Source organism: Sminthopsis crassicaudata, chromosome 3 (genome assembly GCF_048593235.1).
Source record: "Sminthopsis crassicaudata isolate SCR6 chromosome 3, ASM4859323v1, whole genome shotgun sequence".
Taxonomy (NCBI): Eukaryota; Metazoa; Chordata; class Mammalia; order Dasyuromorphia; family Dasyuridae; genus Sminthopsis; species Sminthopsis crassicaudata.
Window position 1 is genome coordinate 248,880,716 of NC_133619.1, and position 20,707 is coordinate 248,901,422.

At 31.2% G+C, this 20,707-nt stretch overlaps 1 protein-coding gene across 1 annotated transcript in view; it reads right to left on the bottom strand.

Annotated features, from left to right (window-relative positions):
- Positions 1–20,707, bottom strand: part of MGAT4A (alpha-1,3-mannosyl-glycoprotein 4-beta-N-acetylglucosaminyltransferase A) — a 127,373-nt gene that overhangs the window by 23,940 nt on the left and 82,726 nt on the right. The window contains exons 5-8 of the mRNA XM_074300352.1: positions 19,618–19,751; positions 12,061–12,107; positions 11,035–11,148; positions 4,050–4,125 (exon numbers count right to left, since the gene is read on the bottom strand). Coding sequence (XP_074156453.1) covers positions 4,050–4,125; positions 11,035–11,148; positions 12,061–12,107; positions 19,618–19,751 — 371 coding nt within the window. The remainder of the gene's footprint in view (positions 1–4,049; positions 4,126–11,034; positions 11,149–12,060; positions 12,108–19,617; positions 19,752–20,707) is intronic.

Below are 20,707 nucleotides of genomic sequence, written 5' to 3' on the forward strand. Positions count from 1 at the left end.
CAAGGAGTAAATATTGCAAGTATCCAGAAAGAAACAATTCAAGTATAGTGGAACCACAATCAGAATAACACAAGATCCAGTAGCTTCCACAATAAAGGATGAGAGAACTTGGAAATATCATGTTCCAGAAAGCAATGGAGCTAAGGATTGCAACTAAGAATCATTTACTCAGCAAAACTGAGTATAATCTTTTAGAGGAAGAAAGGAAATTCAATGAAATAGAGGACTTTCAAGCATTCATGATGAAATGACTAAAACAGAATTTTTAAAAACTGATTTTCAAATGTAGGATTCAGGAGAACCATGAGGAGATGACCAGGAAAAGGCTATAAGAGACTTAATGAGGTTTATCTGTTTACATTCCTACATGGGAGGATGATCCTTGTAACTCATAAGAACTTTTTCATTATTATAGCAGTTAAAAATGTATATATAGACACAAGGCACAGGTGTGAGTTGAATATGAAGGAATAATATCTAAAAAAATAAAATTAAAGGGTGAGAGAGGAATGCACTAGGAGAATGGGAGACAGGTAGAATGCCATTATAAAAGGCAAGAAAAAGCTTTTACACTGGAGAAGAGGGGGAGGAAAAGGGGAGGATGAAAGGAAAGAGAGAATAAACGGGGAAGAAATGCAGTTAGCAATAATAATTGGGTAAAGAATTTTTAAGGAAGTTTCTCTGATGAAGGCTTCATTTCTCAAATGTACCAGAATTAAGTCAAAGTTATAAAAAGAAAATCATTCTTCAATTGATAAGTAATCAAAAGGTATGAACTGTGCTCAAAGAACTATAAAATCATGAATATACTTTGACCTAACAATACCACTACTAGACATGAATCCTAAAAAAATTTTTTGAAAAAGAAAAAAAGGTAAAAGACCTATACATACAAAAATATAACACTTTCTTTTCAGATCATAGAATTAGAAATTGAATTGGGAAATGGCTAAATAAACTGTGGTATATGATTATGATGGAATATTACTATTTTATGGGAAACAGTGACTAGGATGCTCTCATATAAATCTGGAAAGTTCTCCATGAATTCAAGCAAAATGAAATGTATTGTGTAAAAATTAATAGCAAGATTGTGAAATGATCAACTAGGTACGAATGACTTTGCTATTCTCAACAATACAGTGATCCATGAGTACTCTGAAGTACATATGATGAAAAATGCTACTCACATCCAGAGAAAGAACTGATTTTGTCTGAATATAGATTGCAGGATACTCTTTCTTTTTAAAACTTTATCTGTCTTTTTTTGGGGGGGGATAGAAATCTATGTATTCTTTCACAATAAGGCTTTTATGGAAATGTTTTGCATAACTTCACATAAGAACTTCCCTTCTTTAAGGGAGGAAATCTAGAACTCAAAGGTTTTTTTAATATAAAAAATGTTTTACATGCAACTGAGGAGAGTAAAAATATTACATGTAAAAAAAACAAGAATAAACTTTCTATTAGTTTCTAAAATAAATTTTTAAAAAACTAGTCAAATGGAAGTAACTCTAGTTCCCACCCTTCAAAATGGCAAAGATGATTTTTAAAAATTATCATAGTTAGCAATGCAAGGACTGTGGAAGGTAGGCCCACATAGTATGCCCACATACTATTGGAAAAACTGTGAATTGGTCCAATTATTCTGGAAAATAATTTGGAATTATGGGAGAAAAATCACCAAAAAGTTTATACCTGTTGACTTAGGCATTCCACTACTCTGAATAATTGCAAGGAAGGCAAAGATAGAAATGTATCAAAATATTAATATCAGAAAGTTTGGTAATAGTAAAATACTGAAGAAAAGTGAAGTATCTATACCTTGAGGAGTAACTTTTGTTATTCTGGTATATGAATGTAATGAAGTATTACTGTGTTATAAGAAATTATGAATAAAGTAATTCAGAGAAACATCCCAAGACTTGTGTCAACAAATGCAGAGCACAATAAGCTGAACTAGAGAAAAATATATACACTGCCTACAATAATGTCAATGAAAATAACACTGAAAGATAGCTACCTTATTTAATTAAAAGAAGCAATTTCAGTCTGAGAGAGCTAATAATAAAATATCTCTCTTCTCTCAGTATAGAGCTAAGAGACTATGGATATGGAATTTGGTATTTGCCATTATCTATGGTTATTCTTGTTGTTTGGTTCTGCTTAACTGTTTTTCTTTTTCTTGAGGAAGGGTCAATGAGGTTGTTTCAAGAGGAAAATAAAAGTTCTATGGTATAAAAATAAAAAACATTAATAAAAACTTTAACCAAAAAAAAATTGACTTGCCTAGAATCACAAAAATAGTGACTGATATACTAAGTATGTTTGCAGTTATCAGTGAACAAGAATGACTACAAAAACCTAGAGACACAAAGGAGAAAACTCAACTGGACTATTTTTTTCTGGAGGATGATAAGCAAAGAATAAACTTGATCTAAGAACTTAGGCATAATCTACAAGCTATGCATTACAGGAATATTTGTGTAATAATAGCAAGGTTATTCATGAGACGATCTATCTATTATCTATATTACTATCTATCATAGTAAAAGCAGCAGGATTGTATAAATGCTGCCACCAGAGTGCCACAACTGCCAAAGGAATTTATCCTAGAAGTATTGGAGGCCTACTGACAAAGATTATGATCTGCTGTGAACTCCCACAGCAACTACTCACACAGATCAAGACAGTTGAACATTATGTGCTCTTGCCCATTATTTCTTCAGTCACAAGTTCTATTATACCAATACCATAAGTTAATGGCTACATAAGGCTACCTAAGAGTCTAAGCTGAATTTGTTTTATAATCTCATAGAATAAAATCTCACTAATTTACACTACTGGGGAGAAGACCAATTAAAATAATAAACATTTTAAAGAAATGCAATTTTATTACTATAAAAAATATATAGGACCTCAAACTTGACTTTAAAAAAGTATTTTTGAAAACCTCAGGAGTATGCGTTAACAAATAAATAAGATCAATGCCTAATGGATAGTTGTTCATAAAACACAGAACAGTTTCATTATTTTTACAACTGTAATTGATCCAAAAGATGAACTTAGTTCAATGCCCTTATTTTACAATTGAGAAGATTAAAATCCAGAAACTCTATGTTATTTGATATAGCTCACAAAGCAAATCAGTAAAATAACTGGAACTAGAACCCAAGTCACCTAAATGTCACCCTACATTTCAATCTTCTATGAGGCTAACTCAGTTAAGTCTAGATAGACCACAGCTTCTTAAAGTTTTTCCACTCATGAATTCCTTTTTGCCCAAGAAATTTTTATGCAACCCTAGGTATAGATGTATATAAAACAGGTATACAAAAATATATATACTGATAATAAATCATAAGTTTGTGACCCCCACATTTAATTATATGACTCCATATGGAGTTGCAACCCATAGTTTAAGAAACTTTGTTGTAGAGCATTGATGTCAAACTCAAAAAAAAGCCGATTCCTGCTGGCCACATACTGACTTTGAAAACCACAATTTAACAATATTTATGTTGTATTGTACTTTTATTTATTTTAATTAACAATTTCCAATTATCTTTTAATCTGGTTTTGGCTCCATTCAGGAGTGCTGAGAGAAGGCCAAGAGTTTGACATCTTTGTTCTAGAACATAAGAGGGAAACTGATAAAAGTTAGCACCCTTAAGTGTTTTAAATATACTGATGCAATCAAAAGCTCTTAAAAAGCATTAATTTTTATTTTTATTAATTTAAAGCAAAGATAAACTTTAGTCCAGACCTTGTCTGTTATCATAAATTACAAAGTAGTAGTTTTGAAGGCATTTTACTTCAATGTTGTTTTAAAATTTATGACATTTTAACAAATAAAAAGAGGACTACAAGTTTTTAAATGTTTAAACCTACCTCTTAAGGAAAATTTAGAATTTATAAGATGGAAATGAAATTATACATTTTAAATGGCTTTTTATAACCTTCTTGCTGTATCAAGATTATGCTTATAAATTCTTCTTTTTTTATTTTACAAAACTATCCTACAAATAATTCTTTTAAAAACACACTACCTGAATGTAATAAATGCCTTTTTCCTGAGCATACATCATAAGAAAACAATAATCCAAGTTTTGCTTTGTCCTCCACCTGAAATAAAAAAGTCATCAAAAACATGAATTAGAAATTAAACGTGGAATTTTATAAAATACTTATGTTCCACTCCATTAGTGGAAAAGAGCTCACTTGATCAGGTTCAAGTTAAATTCATATTCAGTTCTCAAATTGTGAGTTAAGATGGATTTTGTAATATTTCTGATTTGCTTTCTTAACTTTTTGAAAAGTTTCAAAGAATTAATTTAGTATTTCTCTTTTTCATAACTAGTTAGTCAGTGGAGGGAAACTTTGAGTGGGGTCAGAGCTATAGACTCTAATACACCTTGGCAAAATAAACCAACTTTGCCCAAATGAATCAACAATTCTTCCTTCTTTTATGTACTTAGGATGGAGATAATCAGAGAATAGGCACCAAACAAGTTAGAAAATTTTATCCTACAACAAGCAGACAGCTAAAATAAAGTGCACAGATCGATGAAAGACTAAGATCATCACTGTAAATTTTGCCTTGGAAAGAGATTATTTGAACAACATCAAAAATCAAGGCAGGTTTAGAAAAAAATCAAAATTGCATAGGATTTAAGCCAAAAAAAAAAACACATATAAAATAGTCACAGCAGCATTCTCTGAATCACAGTGCAATAATAAAACAAACCTCTATTTGTATATCTGAACTTTTTTCTTGCAGATATATATATAAACTGTTCGTGTTTGTTAATGGACATTTATATTATTTATATTATTTTATATTTTTTCAACTATCTTCCACAAAAACATTCTAAATATAAACTATTCCATACTGAGAATGCTACAGGTTTGGGAATTGTATGTTTAGATAAATCTGATTTCATTGGAGTGGTATGAAGGAGAGATTCTGTGACAGCATTATGCATGATGGGATAAGTGACATTACCAAACAATTTCCCAAATACAGGCAAAATTGATCTTTATTCTGAATCCCTAGCCAACTCATCCTCATGTGAAAAAAAATGAAAATATACATATCCTAATAGACTAACTCAACATATCTACTTTTCAGAGTCTGGGAAAAAATTATTTTAGATTCACTTGATTTTCCATGATGGATGACTAAATCAATTTATTTAAAATAGTCATGAATTTCCCCTGAGGAAGTATGATTGTTTTTTGGGCTTTTTTTTTTTCCCTACTTGACACAATTACTAAAATATTGCCTATAAAAAGGAACTTATGAACTCATACTATTAACAGAGAATTTTTTTTTGGAATGTATACAGCACATCCACTAAGATATTAAACACATAAAATAATTAAAAATGTGTAGTTATATATAATGAATCTGGAAATAAGGAGAAAATAGTGATCATTATATATATATATATATATATATATATATATATATATATATATATATATATATATTCATAAAGTCTCATTTGACACTAATATAACTCAGGATTACTGAACATCACTGAAAACATGTATTTCAATTTTGTATAAGGTTATAGGATACACTTTCTTTCAAGGGCCCTTTTGTACAAACAAAGCCAAGAATAATTACATATGTAACATTCCATACCTATAACCCACCACTTTCTCCTGGAAAGAGGCAAATATGTTTCATCATCGTTCCTTTGGAACCAAGTATCAGACCAATTTCTGTTTTCTTTCAGTGTTTTACTTTCATTATCATAGTCAATGAGTAGATTCTCTTTCTAGTTCATACATTCCTATGTTTCTCTGAATTCCTCATACTTTCATTATGACGGGACTATTCCATACCACAATTTTTTCAGTCATTCTTCAATTGATAAAAGTATTTTTAGCACTTACTTGGGTACTACAAAATGTGCTATAGAGAATATTTTACAAATATTAAAAAGTAAAGGTTCTGTAAACCTGAAAGTACTATTTAAATGTTAGCTATTAATTATTTTGGTATAAATGGGATCTTCCTGCCATGGACTTACTTCTCTGATAGGATCACTTGGCCAAAGGGTATGGACAATTCTTTTCATGTAATTCTAGAATGATTCCTCACAGCTCTACCAACAATGCATATATATATGCCTGACTTCTTATAGCTTCTCTAATACTGATTACTGTTTTATTATTAATTTATTAATTAAGATTTTATAGTTCTTAAAAGACCTATAAAAATGTCAACTGTTATTATCTTCATCAAGATAATACAATTTGCATTTCTCTTAATATTAGGGATGTGAGGTATTTCTCCTTTAAAAAAATTTTATTAACTTTGATCATTTACTTATCTATTGGGAAATGGCTCTGAGTCTTATAGATTATGTCCATATGCTATGTATCATCATATATCAATGACTTTTATTAGTGATGCCAGAGATAAATGATGCAAAGGTTTTCTCCCAATTGACAGCTTTTCTTCTTATTCTACCTGGACTAATTTTGTTCTTGCCAAAGTTTAAAAAATTATATATAACTGAAACTGCCTGTTTTTTTTTTCCTTTTATAATTTCTTATATATCCTTTGGTTGTGAACTGACCTAAGCTACAGCTATAAAAGCTACTTCCCTAATTTTTTTTTTTAAATAATGTACCCTTCCATATTTTGATCAGAAATCCTTTTAGAGTTTAGTATATAAAATACCAATCTAAACTTAGGTTCTATACCAAGCTACGTTCCAGTTTTCCCAGGAATTCTTCTGCAAAAAAGGTAGCCCCTTCTCCAAGACTTCCTTCTTGGGAGTTATTGGATACCTGAGCTACAAATTCATTAACTTCTAGCGCTTCCTCATCTCATCTAGTCTATTTCACTATACTTTTCTATTTTGTAACAATACCAAATATGATTATGATTTCACACTATTAGTCTACACCATTTTGATTTTGAAAGCATTCGATTCTAAATGTAGTTGAACATTTTAATTTTCTCCATTTCTCAGACTAGGATGTGTTTTATTGCAGAAAATAATTTATTAAGAAATTTGATATATCAGTTCAGTTAATAATTACTGATATCTTCTTGGTTACAGGGATAGAAAAAAAGCAGGAGAGAAGGCACAGAAGTATTAAAAAGCATCATCTTTGGTTGTTTTTTAGTATTTTAATGAAATTCTTCCTTTCCAAGATATCTTGAAAATTATTCCTTGAATGTCTTTTTATTTGAGCTACCTCAAATTTTTATATGACATCAAAAACTGAGGTACAAGTTCAATTGTGATAGGATTTCAACTATTGTAGTTAATGTAAAGAGATTACAAATGTCCACTGATCAGTTCCACTTTTAAATTAGTTGTATTTCTTGAAGTTTTACTTATAATTTTTCTTCAAGATTATATGATTTAGTTAGCTCTCTCACTAAGCTAAGCTCTCTGCAGGCACAATTTCTCAATTGCTTTTCATTATTATGTGAAACAATACTGCTTGCTCAGGATTCCCCCATCCTCTTTTGGAATGACCTGTAAATAAACTTTATTCTACACAATGGTTATCCCTAGCTATAACCTATCACCTAAGGAGATTCAGGTTTTATAGGCTGATGAAACGTCTGAGTTCTATTAGTTTTCTAAGTTTCAGGATTGACTTCTTCTTTAAGTTAAACTTTAATGACAGATTTGATCGACATATGTAACACCTGTCCAATTTCTATTTTTCTAAGTTTACATTAGTTTAAATAGGTCTGATTAGAGCTCCTTTCATTATATTACATGTCTTCTTATCTTTATACTTTCTTCAAAGTATAATATTTACTTTTGATTTACTTGAGCTGGTCTATAAATTAATGATTTGCCTACAAGCTGATTCTGATATGACTATCACACTAGTAATCGGTAATTTCTTGTTTTTTAAGATACAGTCAATTCTTTTCTGAATTCTAATCAATGTTCAAATCCAGTAACTTCAGACTCTTTTGTTGAATAGAATATTCACTATATACAAGCATGAAGTTTCAAAGTACTCTATACCTTTATATGACTGGTGTAAGCTTTGGGGAGAAAAAAGGAATCAAAATCATGCCCCAAAAATATTCAGTTTGGGATGGATAAAATTAAGAAAGATAAACATCCGTTAACTTAACCTTGAGGTGATTAAAGAAACAGAAAAAAAATTTCAACTAGAAGAACAAAAATTTGAGAATCTCAGAGAAAATAATGGGAAAAAAGTGGGAAAGAAGCAGGGTTTGCAACAAGAGATCTCAATTATACCTCAAAAAAGCAATCATCAAAATAATTAGATACTGACTAAAAAAAACAAACAAACAGAAAGGGAGACCAATGAAACAGATTAAATATACAACATATAGAAGCAAATACACAAAAAAAATCTACAATTTGACAAACCCAAAGATCCTGGCTATTATAGTAAGGACTCATTTGATAAACTACTAGGAAAACTAGGCAGGAATCTGAAAGAAATCAGGGTTAGATCAACACCTCACACTAAATTCCAACAAAAGGTCTGAATGGATACATGATCTAGACACAAAAGGTCCTATCCTAAACAAATTAAAAGAATAAGGAAGAATTTCCCTTTCAGATCAATGGAAGAGGAAGAGATCATGACCAAACAAGGTACAGAGAAGAGTACAAAAGATAAAAAGGACAGATTTAATAACAAAATTTGTACAAACAAAACCAAAGAAAGTAAAATAGAAGGAAAACTATTAACTGGGAAAACACTTTTTCAGCAAGTTCTTCTGAAAAAAAAGATTCATTTCAAAGATATATAAATAACAGAATCAGTTTTTAAGAATAAAAACGTTTCTCAACTAATAAATGGCCAAAGGATATGATTAGTCAAAAACCAATGTAAATGAAAGGAACACTTAAGTTCCACCTCACACACTTTATATCAAAAAAATTAAAGAAAAAAAAGAAACTGACAAAATGCTGAAGGATCTGTGGGAAAACAGGATACTGATGTATTGCTGGTAAAGCTGTAAATTTATCTATCCATTATGAAAACCACTAATAATCTATTCTCCAAAGGGATCAAAGAAAGAAGAAATAGTTCCAAATATACAATAACCTTCATAGCAGTTCTTTTATAGTAGCAATATACTAGAAAATAAGAGGGTTACCTATCAAATGGGGAATAGATGAACAAATTATGGTTTATGAATGTAATAGATTATTATTGCTGAGAGAAAGATAGTTTCAAAGAAACCTGGGAAGACCTATATGGTGTAATACAAAGTGAAACAAGCTAAATCAGAAGAAGAATTTATATTATAACATCCACATTGTAAAATTTAAACATTTTGAAAGACTAACTCTGAGAGGGCAGCTAAGTGGCACAGTGGAGAGAGCACTGGTCCTGGAGTCAGGAGGACCTGAGCTCAAATGTGGCCTCAGGCACTTAATGTTTCCTACTGTGTACCTGGGCAAGTTACTTAACCCCAACTGCCTTGCAGAAAAACAAAAACAAGAAATCCAAATGAAAAAGTGATCAATCACGATTCCAAAGGAACAATGATGAAGAATACTACCCTCTTAGTGATAGAAAGGTGATGGACTAATATGAAGCAAAAAGTACACATTTTTGAACATGGCTGATGTTTTCTTTAACTATATACATTTGTTACAAAGTTTTTGTTTTTCTTTCTTTTTTTGCTGTGGGTGAAGGAGAGAGGGGAAGAAAAAAAAATCCTTGGTAATGTTTTTAAAATAAAATTTAATCTAAAAAAAATAAGCCTTAGGCCAGATTTTCTATATTAGAAGTCTTTCCTAACCCTAAGATTTACATTGTCTAGCAAATATGTTTTCAAAGCAATGCCCTATGCTATAACTGCAGATGATTGCTGGAAAAGTTTGTCTAATTTTGTATAACATCTATCTTCCAGATGCTGAATATTCTCCTAGTCACCTAAAATTAAAATTCTATAGTACAAATTGGTTTAGCAAATCAAATACCAAAGTTTACCAAAGTTTAATCTCTCCTCAACCCTCTCTACAAAACTCTCTCTAAAGAAAAAGTCTTTTCTCCATTCAAAAACTTCTCCTATTTCCAGAGTAAAAAGACAAAAATATCCATTAATATAACAATTTTTTTAAAATTCTGGAAATGTATTAAAATGTTTACTTAAGTAAAGTAATATTTCTACTAATTCTGCTCCAATGTGAACGCAAAAAAATCATTGAGAGGAGTGTGGATGAGGGAACAAAAATAGGAAAACAATAGGGCTCAATTTGAATCTCATCAGGATTCTCCTGTTCATAGGTGTGCTTCTTTGTAAAATGGGCTATAATATGCAGTTAAAGTTCTATAATAAATGCTATGACAACAAAACAAACTCCACTACTTAATTCAATATGTTGTATATAGTATCCTCTAAATAAATACTAAATGAAATAGAACACAATAACCAAGCAAGCAATTCAAACATTAGAAATATTATCTAATTCTATTCAGTGAAGTAACATCTAAAAAACTTGACCTAGTAAAATAGATAAATCAAATTACAAATCTAATTTTACAGTTAACTAGATTGTATTTAAAGTCAAAAACTTAATAGATTATCTAAAGCTTTTATTACCCATAAGCACCTAGATACTTTCTATATTCAGTAGGTACTTAATAAATGTATTATTGTTGTTTGAGCTTTTGGAATTATTTTGTTTTGTTACATATTTTGAAAAAGTAAATTAATAGATACAAGTCTTCAGAACACCTTAAATAATACTATGTCTTGACATTTAGAGGCAACAAACTCATTTACTATCTCATCTTGAGCAAATCATTTAACTTCAGTGAGTCTCAGTTTTCTTATCTGTAAAATGGAGATAATATCATTAAGACTTATTTTACCATTTGTGAAGCTCAAGTGAAATAATCTGTATAAAGTGTTTTGAAACACCTATATAAAGTCCTTGAAATGTTGGTTCTTATTATTTTTATTCAAAATACCCTCAAATATTGCTATCCAAAAATTATATTCAAGTATTTTATAAACAACAAAAGTTAAGTTATTTTTAAAAAGCTTACTTTACTCTTTCTTTTGAATCTCCAAATGTCTTCTTTAAATTTGTAAAGTCAGGATAATAAGTTGCTGGAGGGGATATTATTTCCATCAAACCAGAATTGATTTCCGTAGAAAATCTATCAAAAGAGAGGTCAACTGAGTTATTTAAGTTAGTTTATTTTTCTTCTTGCCATTCTTACTAAATTTGATAGAAAACAAATAATTAATCATTGTAATAAATATGTTAAATGAATTTGTTCATCTACCTCATTCATCAAAATGACAATAAGCAAAATAGCATTATTTCTCTGATGGAAGGGAAAAAAAAAAAGGAAATTGTACTACATCTTAAATGTCCAATTATAGAAACCTTAAGGGTAAATTTCAATGATAATGTCATGAAAATTGCTTAGGTCAAAAACCAAAGAGTAATAGATAGAACCTTTGCTTGTTCTAGACTTGCCCCATCTCAAGATAAGCTGGCTCCATCCACCCCCTCCCCCAGCCTCACCTGCTTCTTTTTATGTGCTGTCTTCCCCTATTAGACTGCATGCTCTTTGAGGGAAAGCACTATCTCTTGTCTTATTTGTATTCCCAGTGCTTAACAGAGTCTGAGCTGAGCAGGCTCTCAACAAATGTGCATTGAATTGAAAATGTTTTACTGAATATCAACATACCTTTATGAAGGCAAATGGACAAAATCTGAATGGGTAAGACATAGGGTTGGGAGGAGAAGTGGGATTCTCTAAATATCATGGCTTTTAAAATTAAAAATTGTTACTGACAGTTCAATAAAAAAGGAATCTTAAGATCCTCTACTTGCAGATTCTCTTCTGAACATGTATTCTAGATGGTACTATGGGCATATGAACTACTTCCTAGTAACTTCAGATAAATGATATAAAGTTTAACATCATGTTTTGAACTTTATCAAGAAAGATATCACATGAAAGATGGACTATTTCATATTTTCTTTGAATAAAAAAGGTTAATAGACAATTAGATTGTAATTAAAGTATTATTTAATTCTTTAATTAGGAATAACTTACTCTTTCTCCAGAATGGCTACAACACTGTGGACATAATCTAGATCCGTCTGAAAAAAAAAAAGTTTGTTTAATCATGTTCATGGACATTGCTATATATGAGATAAGAGGTAACACGGTATAGTTGACAAAGAGCTGACTGGCCTTAAAGTCAGGCAGACTTACTTTCCCTTTTCCCCTCCTTCTTGCATCCCTTAGATGACTCACAAATATATTTACCTAACCTCAGTCTCTCTACCAAGCTTTATTCACTCCCACATCACCCTGTGATAATACATTTCCAGCTGAATGTCCCACAGATCTCTCAAATACAACATATCCAAAATACAACTCATCTCCTCTCCTCGCCCACCACCATGACCCCCTCTTCTCAATTTCTGTTCAAGGTAAATAATCTCACCATTATACTTAACTCCTTATTGCCCATCACAGCATATGTCTAGTTAGTCTATATATTCTGCCATTTTTTATGTGACACTGGGTATCCCTATAATATTTTTTTCTCATTTCTCTCAGTCAACACCTTAATTAATGCCATTCTCATTTTTCACCTGTATTAATCCAATAAATTCATAATTGGTCTTATCATCTCAAGGCTCTTCCCACTCCAGACCAAGTCAAACAGAGTAGCCAAAATCATTTTCCTTAAGCACAGACCTGACCATGTTTCTCTGCTAAGTGAACTTCAATGGTTCCCCAATAAATTTCTCACTCAGACTCAGATCCTTCTCAATGTGGTCCAAACTTCTCTCTCTACTTTCATTATATATTAGTCCCTTTGTTTCACTCAATGGTCCATCAAAAGTGACCTTTCTTTTCTTTGTATATGTCACCTCTTCTGTGTCCTTGCCTCTGCACTAGTTATCCCCATGTGTGCAAGGCCTTTGCCTCACAAATATTCTTAAAGCTTTTATGATTCCAACAACTTTCTATTTAATGTTTTTTTCTGCACATATTTACAAAGGGTAATCTAAAATTTTGTTCAGTTTTAAACTTTAGTAGATTATGATTATACACATTAAGTTTAATAGCTTAAAATTGAACCAAATTTTTGAAATAAATTGATGCTAAGTGAAATAAGCAGAACCAGGAGATCATTATATATGGCAATAAGACTATATGATGATAAACTCTGATGGCTGTGGCTCTCTTAAACAATGAGATGATTCAAAACAGTTCCAAATTGTTCAGTAAAGAAGAGAATAAGCTACACCCAAAAAGAGAACTATGGGAAATGAGTGTGGATCACAACATAGCATTTCCACTCTTTCTGTTACTGTTTGCTTGCATTTTTGTTTTCCTTCTCCGGTTTTTTTCTTTCTTTCTAGATCCTATTTTCTTTATGCAGCAAGAGAATGGTATACACACACACACACACACACACACACACACACACACACACACACACACACACACACTGGATTTAACATGTGTTAGACTACCTGCCATTTAAGAGAGAGGGTGGAAGAAAGGAGGGGAAAAGTTAGAACAGAAGGTTTTGCAAGGATCAATGTTAAAAAATTACCCATGCATATGTTTTGTAAATAATAAGCTATAATTTTTAAAAAGGCTTTTGAAATATACGATGTGTGAGTGTGTATGGATGTGTGTATACACACACAGCACACAGATTAACAATACCTCTCTTGCTAGAATTTAAGTTCTTTGAAGAAAGGGATTTTTTTATGCTTAAGTGTAAAATAATGTCTGGTACACAATAAACACTTTAACTCCTTGCTAACTGATAGATTAATTTGTTTGTGCTTTAAAAGAATAAAGCCTAAACATAGGCAACCCAGAGCTCAGAGTCAAAAAAAGTTCAAGAGAATTTGATAGTGTCCTAGTTCTTTCAACTACTTTATATGAAAAAGAAGTAGGGGCTAAGATTTTTCTCATGCCAGTCTCTAGACTACAAATACATAAGTGAGTATGAGAAATAGCAACAATAGATTTATTGTATGAGACATTACTTCTAGAAAGTTCCCTGAACCCATGTGAAGAACTCTCACACCATCTCTTAACATCTTACTTAGAATGAGGCAAAAGTTCAGTATTTCATTTTACCATTCTCTTTTGACCACATGTTTTAGTAGCCTGGTTAAAAGTCAAATCCAAAATAAAGTCTCTGGAAATAAATATAAATTTTAAAATTAAGTTTTTTTCCCTTTAAATGGATGTAACAGGTGCCTTTTAATCTAACAACTATCTAATTTTATCTAACAACCAGCAACAAATAAAGGACTTTGAATAATAAATACTGATCTAGAAATTCAAACATGTAATAATCAATATATATATATATATGTATATATATATGTTCATGAAATATGACATGAAATACATGAAAGACAAGGTAAAAGGGATTAGGAGTGGAGTTGGAATCCCTAAAACTTTCAACTTAATATTTAAACTTTGATTCACTTGTTTTTGTGCTACCATTTCCTAACATACATAAAATGAAAACCAAATTCTACATTATTCTGTACCCTGATACTTAAATAAGGTAATTAATATTCAAGGGAAGAATGAGGAAGACAAATGTCCATCATTTAATATAAGAAATATTTCCATCAGATAAGCAAAAAACTTAAAAATAGCCAGTATCCTATTTAATGTACCACATACACCAGTATTTCATGATGCTTCTGGAAACAGTCATCAAAAATATTATACCATTATGCTGTCTTCCTAAAATTAATAATTTCTCATGAGGTAATCAATCAATAAATCATTTATTAAGTGCATACTATATATTACAAGCATTGATGTTCCAAATCAAATGATATCTCCTCTGTGAAGCCAATTTTTGCCAGCCCTTCAACAATTTCATGCCTTGCACATAGAAAGTGCCTCTGGGACTGGACTAGATTGGATTTTGTTTTACATCTTTCTAATTCACTTATCCAAAAAAAAAAAACCAACCCACTATATTATAGTTATTCATTCAAATTCCCTTGCTAAATGCTAAGCACTGGAAAGGCAGGGTTTGATTTCTTAAATTGTATATTTTTCCTTAGTGCCTAGCAAATGATCTGTATATATTTATAAATATTTGCTAAATGAATAGAAAGGAGGAGAGAACATGCCAGAATCATTGTGAAAGTACAATCAACATAATGTGAAGATAATTAGGTATGGGATGAGAGAATCAAAGATGATTCTGTAGTTTGGGAAAAAGTTCATGCCAGGAAGTAACAGAAACAGACACATCATAATGAATAACTAGCCTAAGTCCAAGGCTATATATGAGAGAAGAAAAGCAATGGCAGGAAATATCCTGGTGGTGACATGGTCTAGAGATAGAACATAAGAATGTTCAGATAAAAGACTCAGGCATCAAAGGCCTAATGATGATAATTCAAGCCATGGTACAAGATGAGCTCAATGAGCAAGAAAATGCTAACAGACAAATAGTAAACAAATGTCAATAATCTCTTTTAAAAAAGCAGTCTTACTGTAGATAGAACACACAGCCCTGAAGTCAGGAGGACTTGAGTTCAGCTATGGCATCAGATACTTATTAGGTATAGCATAGGCAAGTCACCTAACTATGATTTACTGCCTCCCATATCTTGCCCCCCCCAAAAAAGCAACTTTCAGAATATCTCTTAGGTCCAATATAACCCAATAGCTTACACATTCTAACCCAACAGCTTACACATTCCACACACATATTGTACAATGATAATTAATATTTGGAATGTTGCAGCCTCTACTCAATATAAGATATTAATGTGATTTTCAAATCATCAAAAATTAAATCAGACTTAATAGAATTTTAGTGTTAAGGATAGTTTCTGTTATTCAAATTCTTGAATTTGGGTAACATGGATACATACATACACACACACACACACAAACACACTCTTATGTGTGATATTTGTATCTGCACACATATACAACACAGAGAGGAAATATCTTTAGGATTTTAAAACCTAAATTAAAATCCCAAACCCATCTCTCACCTCTGTATCTTTGAACAAAATACTCCCTTTCTACCAGAGCAGGGAGTGTCCTCCCTTCTCACATCTACTGAGAATCTTTAGGCTCTCCTTTGAAGCTCAATTCAATACTTTCTACATGAGGCTCCTCTTAATTTTACCTACTCCTAGTATGTCCCCTCCACTCCTAAAGTAACCTGTATTTATTGTTTATATGTTTTACATTTATGAACACATTTTACATATTATTGTTTTCTCACAAAAGAATAAATAGCTTCAGAGCAGGGACTATTTTCATTTTACCTCCCTCTATTCCCAGTGCTTAGTACAGTGCCTGGAATACCATAGATATTTAATAAATTCTTGTTGCTCAATTTATTTACTCCTTGGATTAAAAAACTTAAATTTAATTTTTAAAAAAATCAAAGGCATTTGATGTTTTCTTAAAGAATAATAATTTCAGCATAACCACAAAGGACTTATTTGCTTAGGAACTAATTTTGCAAATAACAGATGATAGTAATACCAATTAAACTTAATTTCTGCCCTTGTTATTTTAATCAATAGATTATACAATCCTATTTGTCAAGAAAAGAAATCTTTGTAGAGAAATTACTTCATATTAGATAGAAAACTGTTCCAAAGTCAACTAATTGAATTGCAAATTGAAATGTAAAATAAAATTCAATCAGTTTTGAATATATACATTTAATTATATTTTTGGGGGGCAGCTAGTTGGCGAAGTGGATAGAGCACTAGCCTTGAATTCAGGAGGACCCGAGTTCAAATCTGGTCTCAGACACTTAACACTTCCTAGCTGTGTGATCTTGGGCAAGTCACTTAACCCCAGCCTCCCAAAAAAAAAAAAAAAAAAAAAAGATTCCTTACTCACTAGGATTCCTTATAAGACATTACTAAAAAAAGTAAAAAAATAAAAAAATAAAATAAAATAAAATAAAAGTAGATATTTTTTGGCAGGAGTTCTCTATGCTATATACTGATTATTAAAGAAAAGAAGTATAATAACACATTAGAAATGTAAGAAATATATATTACATGAGTGAGCATACCACATTTTCTTCAGAATTATTCCACTGGGATAACAGGGTTTAGACATTTTTTTTTTAATGTACTGGATGTTCCTTAATTTTGTTTATTAAAACAAAATTTTCAATTGCTAAAAACAATATGCTCAAAAAATAAATAATATAATACCTCCCAAATGGTTGCCTTCTATAATAAATTGCAATAAGTTGAGTGTTTTAAGGAATAAAAGCAGAAAGTTTGAGGTCAGTTCCTAAAGCAAGAAAAACCAATATTGCAAAAAAACTTTCTCGCATGAGAACAAAATAGAATCTAAAATAAATCAATGAAATTTTAATTTAGTATTTTGATTGATCACAGTGATGGAAATATATGCTAGTTATGTGTATATTTAATCACCTTTTTCTATATGTGAATTTCTATTTAATCTACACAAAAATAGGATGTTTTAGCATAGATTTCACTAGATAAGATGACTTAAGAGTTTTCCTCTTTCCTTATCATCATTATAATATCTAAGTCCTAGTTAAAAAAAAAAAAAAAAAAAAGAAAGAAAGAAAGAACAAACAAAAAAAATTAATGAGTAAGAAAATGGAATCAGGGCACCTGGACACTATGTAGTAAACAGAACTCTGGGTATGAAGTCAGGAAGACCCAAGTTCAAATCCTACCTCAGGCACTAACTAGCTTCAAGACTCTAGGGATGTCACTTCACCTCGATTTGTCTTAACCCACTGGAGAAGGGACTAATGAACCATTCCAGTCTCTTTGTCAAAAAAAACCCTATAGGCAGTATGGTCTATCACAAAGATTTAGATACAACTAAATAATTGAACAATGACCACAAATAAAGTAAAAAGCAATCACCAAAAAGATATCTGAATGACAAAGTTGGTAGTGTCTCTTCCTCCACCCCCAACTTTGCAAAATGTGTCTCCATTATAAATCAATGCCTTTTGATTTAGCATCTTATACTATTAGTTCAGGATGAACAAATGGCAAAATAATACTATCTATTCAGAAGTCAAATAAATTTTTTTGGATACAGGCTTGGTAATGACTATTTCAAATGTTGAAATTCTACACAGGAATGTAAACAAATATCAACTGAGTAAAAATTTGCTCAATACTTTCTCAACTTGCAGGAAAAGATGTTAAAGGTCTATCACTGTGTGAAACCATTTTTCAAAAGAACAATATCTCCAATAATAAGATATTTATTTCTCTGCCTTTCTCAATAACAATGAACTCACTATTTCAGGTGGGGGGGGGGGGAGAATGAAGAAGACAAAATCAAATTCCAAGCCATACTTCTTACAGAAGGGCCAAGAAGTAGGTCCTAGGGATGACACAATAGAATTTAGTACTGAAAAGGATGGCACTGAGCCTATGCTTCTCATTTAATACCTGTCTAACTTTGGGCAGTGTTGTGTCCTGCCTTCTAGAGCCCCCAAATTGGGGTGACAAAACATACTGTGCTTTCTAGAGTCCCCATACCAGGGTGGTTAAAACATACAGTCTTAGTGGAGGAGTGATGTGAGCGAGACTCTCGAGGATGGTGGAAAAATAGAGTCCATTTATTCCAAGGTCTTTCCCCCTTATATATCCTCATACTCTTATATAACCAAAGCAACACTGGACATGCACTAAGTACATACTGCCTATGTGGGACCACATAAACAACTTGCTATTGTATGTAGATGACTCTTTGCCACCTGGTATCACTCTTCCATCAGCTAACATTCTGCTTCAATTACAACACAGGTGGTCACTGCCTCCTGACTTCTCAGAAAGGCCAAGAGCCCTTATGGGAGATGGGGAGCCGAACCAGACATTGTCAGCAGGTTTCCTCTGGGCTGAAGGGTCTTATTATACTTTACCTAGAGATCCCCCACTGTCTGTGACCCTCTACAGGGCAGGTATTTGACCACCCTGGGCTTGAATATCCAATTCTGTAAAGTGAGAGGCTCTTTTTGGTGATCTCCAAGATTCTCTCTTACCTAAAGTTATAATTCTATGATGAGATAAAGAAATTGTGGTTCACCGAACTCCAAACCCTAAAATAATACTCTTTTAGTGATAGTGGTGGTGATACAGTGGAAAGAGAATTGAGTCTGGAGTCAGAGAGACCTGAGTTCAAATCCATCTCAGATATTAACTAGTTTTTAAACTCTAGGCCCCTGTTTCTTAAACTGTAAAATAAGGATTATAATGGCACCTCTCTCTCAAGAGATCATATCTATAGTGTTCAGCACAGTGCCTAGTACACAGTAGGTGTGCTTGTATCTTTCCTTCTTTCCTAAAAAATCTTGAAAGCAACACCATTTATAGGTTTAAAAGGAAACCTCACTTAAACTGGGGGTGAGAAAAAGGCAAAGGAAAATGTAACTACAATGTTTTGCTTAAGACTGTTATGAGTAAAATATTACTTACCATTAATACATATTATTTAAAGCACTTTTTATAAAAGCATATTCAATCCGGGTTTTAATGTCTACATTACAAGTTAATATGTGATATAAAAAGTCAGAAACAACAAAAAAATATAAAAAGAATAAAAAAATTAAATAATTACCTCTCCTATGTAAACTACTATAATACAGTCCAACATCTCTTCAGGAGATAATTTATCAATAAGAGAATGAAGAGTTTCTACAAGATAAGACTTTACTTTTCTCTTCACTGTGGGAATTCCCATTACTATTGAAACTGAAAAATAAAAAACAATAATTTAGTAATTAGTATAAAACTCACAAGGGCAAATTAGAAAAATAGTATTTTTCAATAGGTCCATTTCATAAAATTGCTCTCTCAATTCTGTGTAGCAATATTATGATAAAACATAAATGAAATAAATAATGGCTCAAAGTAACAATAAATGTCAAAAACATATTAAACATAATCATACAATTAAATAATTAACAAATATAAATATTACTTGAATATAAAACAAAAATAATTATATTACTAAATAAGGAATAAAATTTTATCCAATGTACTTAGAAATAATACTCAAATGACAATAATACATAAGCATTTTATAGTATAACAAAGTATAAGGATGGAAGACCATAAGCTACCAGGATGTTAAGAAACTGATTCATATCCTTTAAATAACAAAACAAATATTAGCTTAACACAATTAGTGTTAGTGCAAGGAATATATCATTTTTCATTTTTATATTCCCAACATCTAGAAGAATAAGGCACACAGTAGGAACTTGTTAAATGTATGCTAACTGGATAGTTGCAAAGAAAACATCTCACATTTTAATTATTTTAAATGACTTTTTGCTTTCATCATTCATGCACTAAAAATATGTAGCAACACTTGATAAATGGAATTATCCTGTATTTGTAAAAACACTTTCCTTAATTATATGATAGCTTGCTACTGAACTATAAAAACTTAGTCAAGTTAGCTACCTAGTTTTTGAAAATAGCTTTTTCATAGAAAGATTAAGCTGTGCTTAATGTCACATATAGCTCAGAATAATTCCCATAAGATAATTATCTTGAAAAACATTCTAGAAACAGCTATTTAACAACAACAACATAAAATCTTAGTAAGTTATTTAATCTCTAAAGTTGACTAAAGGCAGAAAATTCTGCTGCAGTTTAAAATTTTCAGAGGTGAAATATAACTTAATTCTTGCTCTCTAACA